The sequence below is a fragment of the Danio rerio genome, chromosome 11 (genome assembly GCF_049306965.1).
Source record: "Danio rerio strain Tuebingen ecotype United States chromosome 11, GRCz12tu, whole genome shotgun sequence".
Taxonomy (NCBI): Eukaryota; Metazoa; Chordata; class Actinopteri; order Cypriniformes; family Danionidae; genus Danio; species Danio rerio.
The window spans coordinates 40,837,426-40,852,500 of NC_133186.1; the positions used below are offsets into that span (position 1 = coordinate 40,837,426).

The following is a 15,075-nucleotide window of genomic DNA, read 5'->3' on the forward strand; positions in this document are numbered from 1 at the left end:
AATTTCATAATTAAATAGAAAATGAGGTGTATGATTGCAAAAAGGTCCACTTTTTGGTCCTCTTTCCCCAGGCTGGCCATGGGCCTGCAGTGAAAGGGTTAAAAGATGAAGTCGCCAACATTTAGGATTGCCTGGTGGTGTTTGGGTGAACTATCTCACATGAAGTACTAAGCATTATGGTTTATTGTGTGTTTGAATTTTGCTTTAAAACCAGTTCTAATATGTTTAATTTCAGCATATTAAGACCATTAAAAAAACATTGATAAAACACCAAAACATACTTCCGAAATGTTTCCATCAACGCCTCTCCACATCAGCCGTTTTGACCGAATCTTTTAAAAGAACCGCTTCGAATGAACGACTCGTTTGGGAGTCGGACAAGCATCGTCGCTCTGATCGCTCTGAGCACGCGACTCTCCCTTCAGACAAGTTTTCTCATGCATAAGAAGAATTGCAAATGCTCCAGAGAGACTTCAGAAAGTTTCTCCAGCATGACTTATCTGCTCAACGAACGGATCTGCGCGTTATTCCGCAGTAACTGGCAGCATACTCTTACATACTGGAGTGTTTTCTTCAGTTTTGGACTGTGTGTCGCTTTTTTGGGTCCGACCATCCTGGACCTGAGGTGTCAAACTCAGTCCACTTTACAGGAGATCACTCTGGTCTTCTTTTCCCAGCAGTTTTTCCTCTTTCTTGGAAGCACAATTGGAGGATTCTTCAGTAAAACGTGAGTATTTTGGCGAGATTCTGATGTCAACAGAATTATATTGCACTTTGTATTGGGTGGTGGACACATTTATTTTAGTAGCATGACTTGGTTTAACCTAATTAAGTTTAACAATAACATAAAATAAGTGTTTAATTATCATACACGCAGTTATTATGACTTTTTATTAATGCAGTGTACCTTTTTGTGCCTACAAATAATCAAAATAGTTTTTAAAGTGATCTCTACATGCTGTTTCCTCTGTAAATGTGTCCATTTTTGCTAATAAATATCAGTGTTAAATGCAATTAAAAAGTTTGCACTAGTTATATGTAAACAACTTCCCTATTTTAATATATTATTTACAGATGTGTTTTTACAGAAAGGTCTTTAATTACACCCTAGTTCCGTTCCACACTCACAACAAAGAGGAACCGAGAAAAAAAGAGGGCTTTCAAAGAATCAATTAAAGTCAGATTTCTTCAAATATTTTGACCTACATTGGTGGTAATCATCTTTATGATGGCTATTATTATACTGAGTGATCCATCTAGTTCTCCAGTAATTCTGATTGCTCAAATGCAGGGTCAAAACATTATGATTAAGGATTATTACAAAGAGAGAATCAGAAGTTTTTGTTTTCCTCACAGTCAGTCCTTATGTATATTTCCTCATGAGGTTAAACTGCATGTAAATAAGAGCGGAAATCTTTTGTTGGCATGCTTTAATCATCATAAATGTTATCATTATCAGTTTTGTGATAAATAGTTTTTGACTTCTCTGTGGCCTCTGTCTTGAAAAGCCTGTAGTGGTCATGTGCTCATTAAAGTCATTCAGTCTCAGTTATCTGGGACTTGAGCCATAAAAACACTCGCTTCCCTGCTGTTGTTTTGCCTGACAGATAAAGACACCATAAAGTTCACTTTTGCTATGTTCCTTTTAATTAGTTCATGCAAAAATACCTTTTTCAGGAAGGTTTGGAACTAATCAAAAATTGACTTTAAAGTGAGTTGAACCAACACAGTTCCCAAGTTTTTGGGGGAAAACTTGATTGTTTTATGTTCACTTATCCACTTAAATCTGTAAAAACAATTAACTTAATTTGTGTTGGGAAAACATTAAGGAGTTGTGTGAAACCGTGCATTTTTTACAGTGAATACTTGTTTTTTTTATGTCACAACATTCAAGGATTAACTGGATGTTTTGTTTAACAAAAGTTTCCTTGGCATATATTTTGCTAGTGATAATCAGTTTGTAAATTGGTTTGTTTGTTTTGTCGGTCATCCTTCATTTACCTTGTACCAAGGAAACGTTCCGCATGTATTATTGTATGAAAAAAACAAGGAAATAAAAGGAATAGATTCTCCTGAAGTATCATGTGTTGATCTTCAGATCTTATATTTGCTTTTGTTTGGAAACTAGGACAGTGAAAAAATACAGTCTTTCGTTTCATATTTTGTTTTGCCGTTTGTTTTGTGGTTTTGCTAAATACATAGTTTGCACTTTTTCATAGAATCATTCATTTTTGAAAAGTGTTTTATTTTTCATGAATATCGATCTACTATTTCTAAATTCAATCAGACATTTACTCAGAATTTCTAAATAAAATGACAAAAATAATCCCATATGAATAAGTACTTTTTTCAGTATACACTTTAAAATGTAAAAAAGAAACAGTTCTTTCTTTGTGATATACTATATTAGGGATGCAACGATTAACCGGTTTCACTATTAACCGCGATTTAATTTGTCACGGTTAATTTATTGTAAAGGCTTCTCAACACTGTGTTTTTGAACAGAACAAAAATGCAGCAACTAAACAAAGTTACGCCAACTGTGGCATAATAACCACGCACACTGGACTAACTATGACTGAGGATATTAATTTAGGGTAAGCTAGTTCAAGTTCGTTATTTCCAATGGACGCGCACACAACGCAACACGTTCACGCTTTTCAGGCGCACCTAGTTGAGATGAAGTTTGAGGAAGAACCAATGAAAAGTACACAGGCTTGCAAACCTACTTATAGTTACAAATAATGGTGCCGATGAGAACATACTGTATATATGTATATAAAATTAGCAATTTTACCTAAAAATGCATCAATAATATCCACTGAGTCAATCAAATGAACTTTTAAAACGGCAACAAATATGTATTTGGGCTCGAACTACAAAACCAAATTGAAAATAATTTTAGTTTTAAATTAGTAGTTTTGAAATCAATGAACGCAAATAATTGTGATTATTTCTTAGACCATAATCGCACAACCAAAATTTATATCCGTTGCATCCCTATACTATTTATTTATTTATTTATTTATTTATATTAAACCTCCTTTGAATTTTCTTTTCTTTTTTAAATAGCAAGGAAATTTTCACAGTATGTCTGAAAATTAATTAACTATTAATTGATTGAATTTACTATATATTGATGTATACTGTTATCAAAATATGACATGTTTTATTATATTTCCCAACCCCAGTGTTAGCTACCCTTTCTGTTTTTTTCCTCCTTACAGATAACAGCATTAGCTTGTTTATCTCGGTAGATTTGTATGGTTGTAAAGTAAAAGCTCTTTAACCTTGTAATATATTTAAACACGTGTTCTCTGTTACTTATTAAAGAATTAAACAGCTTTCATTCTAGCTTTCCCCCACATACATGTGAGTGTGTCCCATTTAACAGTGCAACAATATGAATACATTTTTACCATTGTTTACAGAAGACGTATTAAAACAGAAGACCAATTACAATGTCATCAAGTGAATGAATAATTTATATTAGAGCAGCCCAATATATCGTTTCAGCATTGATATTCGCAATGGGATAATTCGCTATAGGCATATCGCAGGATATGAAATAATATGCAACATTTACATGTTTTTGAGGCCTCTGACTGAATATTGATTTTTTAAAGAATTCAGGCATAAGTGTTTTATTTTTCATAAATATTGATTGATCAACAATTTCTGGATTCAATCAGACATTTACCCAGAAGTTCTAAATAAAATGAGAAAAATAATCCCATATGAGTACAGTTTTCAGTATATACTTTAAAATGTAAAAAGAAGCGGTCCTTTCTATGTGATATATGTGGAGAAACTATATACAGTTTGTAACTTTAATACCAATTAATTTTATTGAATTATTTTTGTTATTCAATTATAGTACCTGAAGACTAAAAACTCATAAAACACTGTATTTCAACTGTATCTTTTTCTTTACTGTATTTATATATGCTTGTAGATTGTTCATAAGTTTTTATGCAGATGCACGTCTTTACAAAATCATCCCAATTGATCTGAAATGATTAATTATTTACAAATAGAGAGATTCAAGTCATCTAGTGAAATTGTAGTCGTATCACAATATACAGTTGAAGTCAAAATTATTAGTCTTATTAGATTTTTCTTTTTATATATATATATATATATATATATATATATATATATATATATATATATATATATATATATATATATATATATATATATATATATATATATATATTTATATATATTTCCCAAATTATGTTTAACAGAGCAAGGATATTTTCACAGTATGTCTGATAATATTTTTTCTTCTGGAAAAAGTCTTATTTGTTTTATTTCGGATAGAATAAAAGCAGTTTTAAATTTAAAAAAAAAAACATTTTAAGATCTATTTTATTAGCTCCTTTAAGATATTTATTTTTTTCGATAGTGTACAGAACAAACCATCGTTGTACAATAACTTGCCTAATTACCCTTACCTGCCTAGTTAACCTAGTTAAGCCTTTAAATGTCACTTTAGGCTGTATAGAAGTGTCTTGAAAAAACATCTAGTAAAATATTATTTACTTTAATTTAATATTAGATTTAATTTAATAGTATTTTGTCATCATGGCAAAGATAAAAATAAATCAGTTATTAGAAATGAGTTATTAAAAACTATTATGTTTATCTTTTCTGTGTTAAACAAATTGGGGGAAAAAAACAGCTGAAATAAAACAAATAAGACTTTCTCCAGTAGAAAAAATATTATCAGACATACTGTGAAAATTTCCTTGCTCTCTTAAACATAATTTGGTAAATATTTAAAAAAGAAAAATAAATTCAAAGGGGGGGCTAATAATTCTGATTGCAACTGTATATGCGTTACACACTTAATGGTGAAAACACTATTTCACATTTTGACATAAGTTGTTTGTGATGTCAAAGTGGGTACTTACGTGTGTGTTTATATCTGTGTTCTGTTTATAAAAAGAGTTTAGTACATTTTTATGCAAAACACCAAAGTGGTTTTACAGTTTTTATGTGCTCTAGTTCCTCTAAATAAAGAGGATTTGAAACCTGGAATTTAAAAAGTGTTTTGTTAATGGGTCAAAGATGAGAAGTCTTCCTTTGGTGTTTTGTTCCACTTACAAAAGTGATTTTATTCATGCACCTAGAAAGCAAAACGTTTTAATCAACCTTCACCAAAGTTCACCATCACATCTTTAAATATAAATGTTAAAAACTCCTTTTCTTTGCTTGTTCGAATAACTACGAGCCGTGTTATATAAAAATGACAGTGTCTTATTGTTTATCGGCGACTTATGTCAAGAATATGCAGTTTGTGCACTGTAAAAAAAAAATGCTGGGTTCCACACAATTGATTTGTGATGGGACACCATGAAGAAATTAAGTTAACTTATTTGTTTTTACAAAATTAAGTGGATTGAACATAAAATAATTTTGTCCCCAAAAAACCCTAAAGAATTGCATTGTTTCAGCTCATTATATATGCGTAGATTGGACAAACGGATATATATTTTTTTGAGTGTGGGAAGTCATTCCAAGATCAAAAAAGCCACTGAAACCTTATGGAAAACTGAATGAGTTCATTCCTCTTAAATATCTGATACATGCATACATGCAGTGCTCAACATAATTGAGTACACCCCATTTTGAAAATGAATATTTTTATCTATTTCTCAGTGAATATCGCTTAGTTTGGAGCATTTGAACAAAACAGATTTATTAAACTGATATATTTAATGAACATTTTAGCCAGTGCTCCCTCAAATAGTGCATTATTTAAGGAAATAAGGGGTGATGCTTTTTTTTGATATAGCCTTTGTTTTGTAACCTGGTACAGAAAGCAAGTTTGGTTAATGCCCAATGTATTTCTTGTTTTATTTTGTCAGGCTTGTAAGTTCGCTGTCATCTCTGGCCGTATCCACCCTCATTATCTCTGTGGTTTTTGCCATCATCCCATTATGCCGCGAGCTTCTCATGTTGGCGTTTGCCATGGCAGTGTCTGGTCTTGCCATGGGCATCATCGACACCATCTCTAACCTGCAGCTGGTCAAGATCTACCAGAAAGACTCCACCGTTTTCCTGCAGGTCAGCGTTTGGTTTGGTCTGGAAAAAAAAAATGTTGAAAATCAGATTTCAGGAAGTCTATTTGCCCACCTGATTTATTTGCCCCCTTGTATATTACACTTAAAGTGACATTTAAATGCTTAACTAGGATAACTAGGCAAGTTAGTGTAATTAGGCGAGTCATTGTATAACAGGTTTGTTCTGTAGACGATCAAAAATATAGCTTAAGGGGGCTAATAATATTAACCTTAAAATTTAACTTTGAATATATTAAATGGGATAGCCCCTTGATATGAACCATCTCATTTTCAAGGGGTACCTAAGAAGTACATGAATTAAACGGAGTACATCACGTCATAACAAACATACATCTTAACAAAACAAACAAGCAGCACACTTCACCTGAAACATTTCCCACAGTCTAAAGCAGAGATGCCCAAACTAGGGTCTGCGGGCCAAAGTTGGCCCATGGTAACCTTTGATTTGGCCCCCCTGCCATCTGAGAATGGTTTGGAGATTGCCGTTTCAAATTTAATGTAACCTTATATTTGTTTTTTTAACTGTTAAGATACAAAAATGCTCTCTGAAATTAAATGTTTCATGGTGTATATTAATCAGATTTAGTTTCAATTTAGATTTAGTTATTGATTTTTAATCGGTTTAACGTGAAGTTCAAGTCAAATCATTGTAAAATCACAAGTTTAAGTGGTTTATTTTGTTTAAACATTTATTTAATATCTTTATTAGATTAAAATCACATTTGTTAATAGGAAACGTACATTTAATAATTTAATAAATAAGTATTATTATTATTAATTTTATTATTATTATTATAATTTTATATTCATAATATAAAACCATAGGGTGTCACAGTAGTCCGAAGACATGCACTATAGGTGAATTGGGTAAACTAAATTGGCCTTAGTGTATGTGTGAATGAGAGTGTATGAATGTTTCCCAGTGATGGTTTGCAGCTGAAAAGGCATTCGCTGCGTAAAACATATGCTGGATAAGTTGGTGTTTCATTCCACTGTGGCGACCCCTGATTAATAAAGGGACTAAGTCAAAGGAAAATGAATGATCAATAAATCAAAAATATTACTATTCATTTTGATTTGATCTTTCAGTTCATCCCTTTTTTTAATAATGATTTATTGTCATAATTGTAATGATGAGTAATTATTTATAAAAATCATGTGGTCTCTTATAAAGTATTAATATAGATCATTTTGAAATTTGCAGTTCGTTTTTTTATTTTGAATTTGACAGATTTGACAAATTATTTACTCGTTTGTTTGTTTGTTTGTTTATTTATTTACTTTTATTTTAATATTTTGATTATTCTTTTTTTTAAAGAATATATTTATTTAATATTTTAATGCATAATCTAATAATTATATTAGATAAATTAATTATTACATATGTTACCATAGTATGGGGTCGTTTTGTGACCGTTCTGATTCAAAACCTTTCTAATGTATTTAAGATATTATTATTATTATTATTATTATTATTATTATTGTTTGTTTGTTTGTTTAATTTGTGGTTTGTCAAATAAAAACAAATAGTTAAATAATGATTTATAATGATTAATAAAACCTGAAATTTGAAGTTTTAAATTTTAATATGGATACAAATTATTTCTTTTGTTTGTATTTAATTCAGATTTTTTAAAACACAATAATAATAATAAAAAACTGTTTGATTTTCTTTTGTTAAACACAAAATAATATAGATCATGACGAAGAAATTCTAAAAAATAAAAGAAAAAAAACACAAGAGGGAAAGTAAATTATGATGTATTTTTAAATTTTGGGTGAACTACCCCTTTTATATGAATTAGTGATTTCATAATGATGTCTTAATCGCCACACAAAGCGAGTGTATATCATCCATTCATTCATTAATTTTCCTTGAGCTTAGTCCCTTTACTCATCAGGGGTCGACACAGAATGAACCGCCTACTTAATTAGCATGTTTTCCACAGCGGATGCCCTTCCACCTGTAACCCAGATCTGGGAACATTAATACACTCTCATTCACACACATACACTATAGCCAATGTAGTTTATTCAATTCACCTATAGCGCATGTCTTCATTTGAACTGTCGGGGAAACCGGAGCACCCGGTGGAAACCCACACCAACACGGGGAGAACATGCAAACTCTACACAGAAATGCCAACCGAGCCAGCCGGGACTCAAACCAGCGACCTTCTTGCTGTGAGGCGAAAGTGCTAACCACTGAGCCACCATCCAATCAGACTTCAAAACTGTGTTACATAAAGTTGCAGTTAAAACTTTTTTTCTTTTTCAAAGTCTGGTCTTAGAAGAAGAGCAGCACTGATTGTCTGTCTGCTGTGCTCTTTCTCTCTGATCTCCTCCAGGCTCTCCACTTTTTTGTGGGTCTCGGGGCGTTAGTGAGTCCCCTTATTGCTGACCCTTTTCTGTCTGACACCAGCTGTGTGATCGGCAACAGCAGCGTCAACACAACATCATTAGAAGATCTGAGGAACAAGCTGGCGGGCAGACATGTGCACAACGTGTCCAACGTCCACCTTCACACCGACGGAGAGGTGGTGACCAACGTCTCCTACGCCTTCTGGATCATGGCTATCATCAATGTGAGTCTGGCTTTAACACTTGTGTGCTCTTTGCTATGTTTCCACTCTGGGGTGAATTTGAGCGTTAACTTGGCAACAGGCCATAAAGGGTTAAAAAAACTGATGATCAACATTAAAAATGACAAGTTTGACCTCATCCCAACAAGGAAAACCACCAACAATCAAGAATGCATGATTATACACCATCATAGCTTTACAATCAAAATATGTCACTATATTGGAAATCAATAGGCCAAAAACAGCCACCAACATAACAATAGGGTGGTCAATATGAACAGTACACAAGGGTTGAAGAGCTTCTTATTTTCTTAAAGGGATAGTTCACCTAAAAATACAAGATTAATCACCCTCAAGTGCTTCCAAACCGTAAGCCTGGTTTATACTTCTGCGTCAAGTGACCGGCGTGACCCACGGCGCATGCAACGCACGTAGCTGTGCATTTATACTTCTGCGCGCTGTCTCTGTCGGTCTGCATTAACACTTCCAAAATGCTAGTTGGCAGTGAGGTGTTAATGTTCCTCTGTGTCGAGTTTCTTCGTTGGTGTTTTGCTTTTCCTGAACACTTCCTGGATGTACAAGTGGCTCAAACTCGCTCATTTTGAGGCAGGAACCTGCGGACGTGCAACAACTTTAGCTATGAGGTAAACACAAAACAAAACTTTCCATCAGGAGCTCCTTCATGAGACTCCACACTTGTAAACAATCGCTCCATCGGGCTCGCGTCCAGCTCGCGCCATTCGCGCGGCTCTCAGTCCCGCCCAGACTCGTCAGCGATACCAAGCCGACCAATCACAGAGCTTGCGCTACGCGTCATTGCAACGTGTAGTTACAATTTTTGAGAGGTGCACGTCAGCATTTGACACAGAAGTATAAATCAGCCTTTAGAGTTTCTTTTGAACACAAAAGAAGATTTTCTGAAGAATGTTAGAAACCCTTGACATTCACAGTAGGAAAAACAAATACCATGGAAGTCCCTGGTTGCAGGTTTTTCTAATTATATTCTTTTGTGTTCAACTGAAGAAAGTAAGTCGAACAGGTTTGTGACTAGTTGATGAATGAATGATGACAGAGTAGATTTAGTTTTGAGCAAACACATCTTTATATTGTTTTCTGTTTGCTGCATGTCAAAAAAGGCGGAGTTACAGGACTTATCCGCTGATTGCGCAATCGCCACAGACCAATGGCAGCTCAAAGATGTTGCAGAGCCAAAATGAACTCTCACATAAAATGTGCTTTGGTTGAGATTTTTCGAACTGCTTTAATAACCTCAACTAATTTTATTTTGGCCGGATTTTGTTTAAAATTGTCTTTTCGGTTCATTTGATTTATTCATTTACTTAAATTTAGTTTGAAGTATAGCCAGGACTTCATGCTCAGCCTGGAATTTAGGGCTGGTTGATTCCAGATTCATTCATTCATTTTGTTTTAGACTTAGTCCCTTTATTAATCTGGGGTCACCACAGTGGAATGAACCGCCAACTTATGCCGAGTTCAGACTGCATGATTTTCTTTTTTTTTTCTTCTTTTTTTTATAATTATTTTTTAGGGGTTTTCACCTTTATTGATAGGACAGTTAAGATATAGAGACAGGAAAGTGTGGGGAGCAGAGATCAGAAGGATCAGCAAAGGACCTCGAGATAGGAATCGAACTCGGGTCGCTGCAAGCACCTCAGTGCTATGCGTCGACGCACTAACCACTAGACTCCATGATTTTCAAAGTAGTCGTGTCACAGATGTTTTCACACTGCATGACTATCTAGGCTAGCGTTTCGTCGCTGCTTTATTTACATTGCAAGATGGATCGGCGACAGGGACTTTCACATTGCATGACTTTACTATAGGAAGAATCGCCGACAAGTTTGTCCAAACTACATCTCACAGCCAAAAACACGTAGTATATCTTTTGTTATTAACTACATATTGAGAAGGAAGCCTTTAATGGGGTAGAAAATGTACATATTTGCTCACCTGGGTTTAAAGGGAATTAGCCATTTCTCCTCAACGTTAATAATAAACTAATTTCTTTCTGGATGAAACGTCAAACAGACATGGTTGCTCCTGAGTCCTGTCAAACCTCCACTAGTTTTTCCTCCATTTCATGGGTCCAAATAAACCGAAAAAGAGCGCTTTTAACTTCTCCCCCAGCCTCCCGCTGGCCTGCAGCAAGTATACACACACGCGCACACACAAGTGAATGCTGCTCTCTCATTGGCTGTGGGCGATCGCCGATGTTATTTTCAGTCAAAACTCAATTCACACCGCATGATTTGAATCGCCGACAGCTCCAGATATTCAGCACGCCAAATATCTCGCATGCATCGGCGACTCATCAGCGATTCTCTCAGATCGCGTCTTTGATAGTTCATACTGTGTGATTGTCACTCACGTGCACAAGCAGCGATTTGCCTGTGATTTCAGGCATTTGTCTGCGATTTCTAAACCTGTCGGCGAGCCAAAATCGGGGCTAAAATCACGCAGTCTGAACTAGGCATTATCCAGCATATGTTTTATGCAGCGGATGACTGGGAAACACCCATACACACTCATTCACACACATACTCTGCAGACAATTTAGCTTACTCAATTCACGTGTAGCGCATGTCTTTGGACTTGTAGGGGAAACCGGAGCACCCATGAAAAAACCCATGTGAACATGGGGGGAACATGCAAACTCTACACAGAAATGGCAACTGACTCAGCCGGGATTAGAACCAACGACTTCTTGCTGTGAGGCGATTGTGCTACCCATGCCACCATGCTGCCGCCATTGAAAATAATCTGTCAAAAGAGCCATTTTTTAATAAGAAGGCAACTCATAAAGGTTTAAAAACCAAATGTGGCACAGTTAATGATGAGGTCATTTTCATTTTTGGGTGAACTATCCCTTTAATCACTGCTAATCCTAGCAATCTACTCTTGATTTTCATCACCTTCAACAGACATTAAATAGAATACATGCTGTTTGCGGGAGACTATTAGCTTTGTAACTTTGCAAAGCACAACATTATATAAAAAATACATTACAGGGAAATCATTATAAAGCGTATTTTCAGCTGTGTGTGTATGATCTGCACACTAAATACCCTCAGCTCGACTGTGAAAGGAAGAGCCAACCAGGAGCCTATTTGAATAAAAGACGGGAATCAAGATTGTCTCCTTGGCAACTGCTCCCATCTAACAGTTCTGTACACACTGATCTATAATTCTTCATGACTAAACTGGACAAATAGTGATAGTGCAACTGACATGTTTAACACCTGGACAATATCAAGAAGGGGGAATATATATATATATATATATATATATATATACATATATATATATATATATATATATATATATATATATATATATATATATATATATATATATATATATATATATATATATATATATATTGTCAGAATTATTAGCCCCCCAGTATATTTTTCCCCAATTTCCTTGTATTAGAGAGGAGATTTTTTTTCAACACATTTCTAAATATAAAGGTTTTAATATCTAATTTCTTCTTCTTTTTTTTTGTACAAATTTCCAGGTTCAGCTGGTTGTGATTCCCGAATGTTCAATCCAATCTTAAGTCAATTGTAATATTTTGTTTTGGTTCAGTTTTGAATTTCCCCAACCATCGCAGAGCCGGGGGACCAGAGTACATGCTTTAGCTTGGCCACCCCTAGTCCAGTATCTAATTTCTAGTTTCTTTTTTTCTTTGCCATGATGACAGTAAATAATATTTGACTAGATATTTTTCAAGATACTAGTATTAATCAGCTAAAAGTGACATTTAAAGGCTCAACTATGATGGTATGTTCTGTAGACAATCAAAATTATATCGTACTTAAGGGGGCTAATAGTATTGACCTTAATGTTTTTTTTATTTATTTATTTATTTATTTTATTTATTTTTTTATTAAAGCTGCTTTTATTCTAGCCAAAATTTAACCAATCAGACTTTCTCCAAAAGAAAAAATATCATGGGAAGTACTGTGAAAATTTCCTTTCTCTATTAAACATAAATTGGAAAAAATTCCAAAAAGAAAAAAAATTCACAGGAGAGCGAATAATTGTGACTTCCAGTGGATATTGTAAACTTCTGGCTGATGAACCTGGGAAGGAACCACCACTTCTGCTAATCATTTGCATTCACCCTGTCACGTAGCTTTATAAGAGACTGAACTACTGGTGCAGAAAACATCCATCTTACCGTGGTGCTTCACCTCATCTTTACTCACTAATTCACACATGTTAGGTTTAGTCTTTTCCTTTTTGGACGACAAACAGATTAAAATGTAAGAACTTTTAGGTTGTTCTGTGATCTTGATCTTCATTGGTTGGGCAAATATTTTTTAAAGATACATTAATGCTTTAATTTCAGGAAGGCTTCATATTAAAAATGCCTGTAAAGATATACAGTCAAAATTATTAGCCCTCCTGTTTATTTTTTGTTTTCAAATATTTCCCAAAATTATTAAAAGAGCAAGGAATTTTTACAGTATTTGCTGTAATATTTTTTCTTCTGAAGAAGGTCTGATTAGTTTTATTTTGGTTAGAATAAAAACAGTTTTAAGAAGTTTTTTTTAATTTATTTTTAAAAAACATTTTGAGGTTAATATTATTAGTTCTCTTAAGCAATTTTTTTTCTCAATTAGCTATAAAACAAACCATCATTATAAAATGACTTGCCTAATTACCCTTAAAGTCAGCAAAGTTAAGCATTTATGTACTGTCATCATGGCAAATATAAAAGTTAAATCAGTTATTAGAAATGAGTTGAAAATCTTCTTTCCGTTAAACAAAAATAGGCAAAAAATAATTATAATAATTAATTATAATAATAATTCTGTCTAATAATTCTGACTTCAACTGTATATTTAGAATTTCCAAATAAATGCAGCCTTTGTGAGCGTCGTACAATTGAAAGGTAATGTACAGTATAAGTTACAATTCAATTTAAATGTAATTATAAATGTGGACGAATTAAAAATGTTTTCCATAAGAACTTAATTCTGTAGCTTAAAAATAAGCTCACTTTCTACTGACATATTTCTACGGTTATATTTGCATAAAACAACACAAAAGCGATCATGTCTGTATATGCTGTAGTTTAGATCTTTTAAAACAACGAGTTTTAAAAAGTTCAGAGGTTAAATTTGAGTTCATACTGCTTACTGTGGTTTTGTTATGCAAGTCATCTTTGAAGGAGAGTTTCAGCAGTTCAACTGAATCATTTTAGAGAACCATTTCAAATGAACGATTCTTTACAATTAAAACAAGCTTTAATTGCGCTTAAAGGTATACTTTACCCAAAAATGGAAACACAATACAAAATATTCAGAAAAAAATGTTGGAAACACACTATAAACAATATCTGTTAATTAACAGTTTTTGTATTTTGTGATTTACAATTGTTTTCTGCTTATTTACGGTTGTGAATTGCATTGTGGGATGTTGATCTCTGCTCTGTCGACTTATGATGTTGAAAATTCAGCTCTGCAGTTTAACAAAGTGACTTTTATTGACTTTTTAGGTGTTTGAAATAATATATTGTATAAGAAATAATAAAGAGAAATACGTCTGTAAAATACCAGAAAATGTTCTGGCAGTTTATTACAAGGGTTTTGTAGCGTAATATCAACCCAGATAACACCAACCCAGACAATATAGCACTTTAAACCAAAAAAATGTCAATAAAAGTCACTTTTTTTTTTACTCTTCAAGGTTAAAAGTGGTTGGACAAAAGATTAAGTCTCATAATGCACTTTAAAAGCATAAATATACATGGAAAAATAAAAACATGAATCACAAAATACAGAAAACGGATATTTTTTTACAGTGACGTACACCTTGTCAGCAAAAAATACTACAGAAGTCATTGGCTGCCAGGAATATCTTTTGTGTTCAACAGAAGAAAGTCAAACAAGTTTGGAACAAGAGAAAGATGATTAAATGATGACAGAATTAAAGTGTTTTGGTCAACTATCCCTTTAAACCAGTCATAACTCTGTTTTTCTTTAGCTTCCAGTGCCCATCGCGATATTCGTCCTGATATATCGAGAGCGGTTGTTCATGTGTGGATCAGACCCCAGTCGACGTTTACTAGACGGAGACGTGTTGGCAATAAAACCCCGGGGAACATCCATCCTGGCAGAAGACACCGGCCAGAAAGAGACATCCAACAGTAAGATTGTTGAAAGTCTGTTCTGTATTCAGATAAACAGCAGCTGATAATACTGAGATTTCATGAGCAGTACATCAGCATTCGCATGATTTCTGATGGATCGTGTGATGCTGATGACTGGATTAACGATACTGTAAGTTCAGCTTTTTGTCAAAGGAATAAATCATTTTTTTTAATGTGCAGTACTGTGCACATTAAAGGTTTAAGCCAAAATTATTAGTGG

At 33.8% G+C, this 15,075-nt stretch overlaps 4 protein-coding genes across 10 annotated transcripts in view; 2 read left to right on the plus strand and 2 right to left on the minus strand.

The window, feature by feature from the left end:
- Window positions 1–616, minus strand: part of blacat1 (BLACAT1 overlapping LEMD1 locus) — a 272,886-nt gene extending 272,270 nt beyond the window's left edge. The window contains exon 1 of the transcript XR_012387309.1: window positions 282–616. The gene's annotated coding sequence lies outside the window, so the exon portion shown is untranslated. The remainder of the gene's footprint in view (window positions 1–281) is intronic.
- sox13 (SRY-box transcription factor 13) overlaps window positions 1–10,377 on the plus strand; it is a 675,553-nt gene extending 665,176 nt beyond the window's left edge. Inside the window, exon 13 of the transcript XR_012386791.1 lies at window positions 10,315–10,377. The gene's annotated coding sequence lies outside the window, so the exon portion shown is untranslated. The remainder of the gene's footprint in view (window positions 1–10,314) is intronic.
- Window positions 366–15,075, plus strand: part of mfsd4aa (major facilitator superfamily domain containing 4Aa) — a 29,706-nt gene continuing 14,996 nt past the window's right edge. The window contains exons 1-4 of the mRNA NM_200531.2: window positions 366–727; window positions 5,877–6,075; window positions 8,441–8,677; window positions 14,690–14,852. Coding sequence (NP_956825.2) covers window positions 492–727; window positions 5,877–6,075; window positions 8,441–8,677; window positions 14,690–14,852 — 835 coding nt within the window. The 5' untranslated portion in view covers window positions 366–491. The remainder of the gene's footprint in view (window positions 728–5,876; window positions 6,076–8,440; window positions 8,678–14,689; window positions 14,853–15,075) is intronic.
- The window catches only part of elk4 (ETS transcription factor ELK4), a 59,355-nt gene continuing 49,373 nt past the window's right edge, over window positions 5,094–15,075 (minus strand). For 2 of the 7 annotated variants that reach the window (XR_012386695.1, XR_012386687.1), the window contains one exon: window positions 5,094–6,093. The gene's annotated coding sequence lies outside the window, so the exon portion shown is untranslated. The remainder of the gene's footprint in view (window positions 6,094–15,075) is intronic. The other 5 variants (XR_012386691.1, XR_012386693.1, XR_012386696.1 and 2 more) reach the window with 5 other exon arrangements.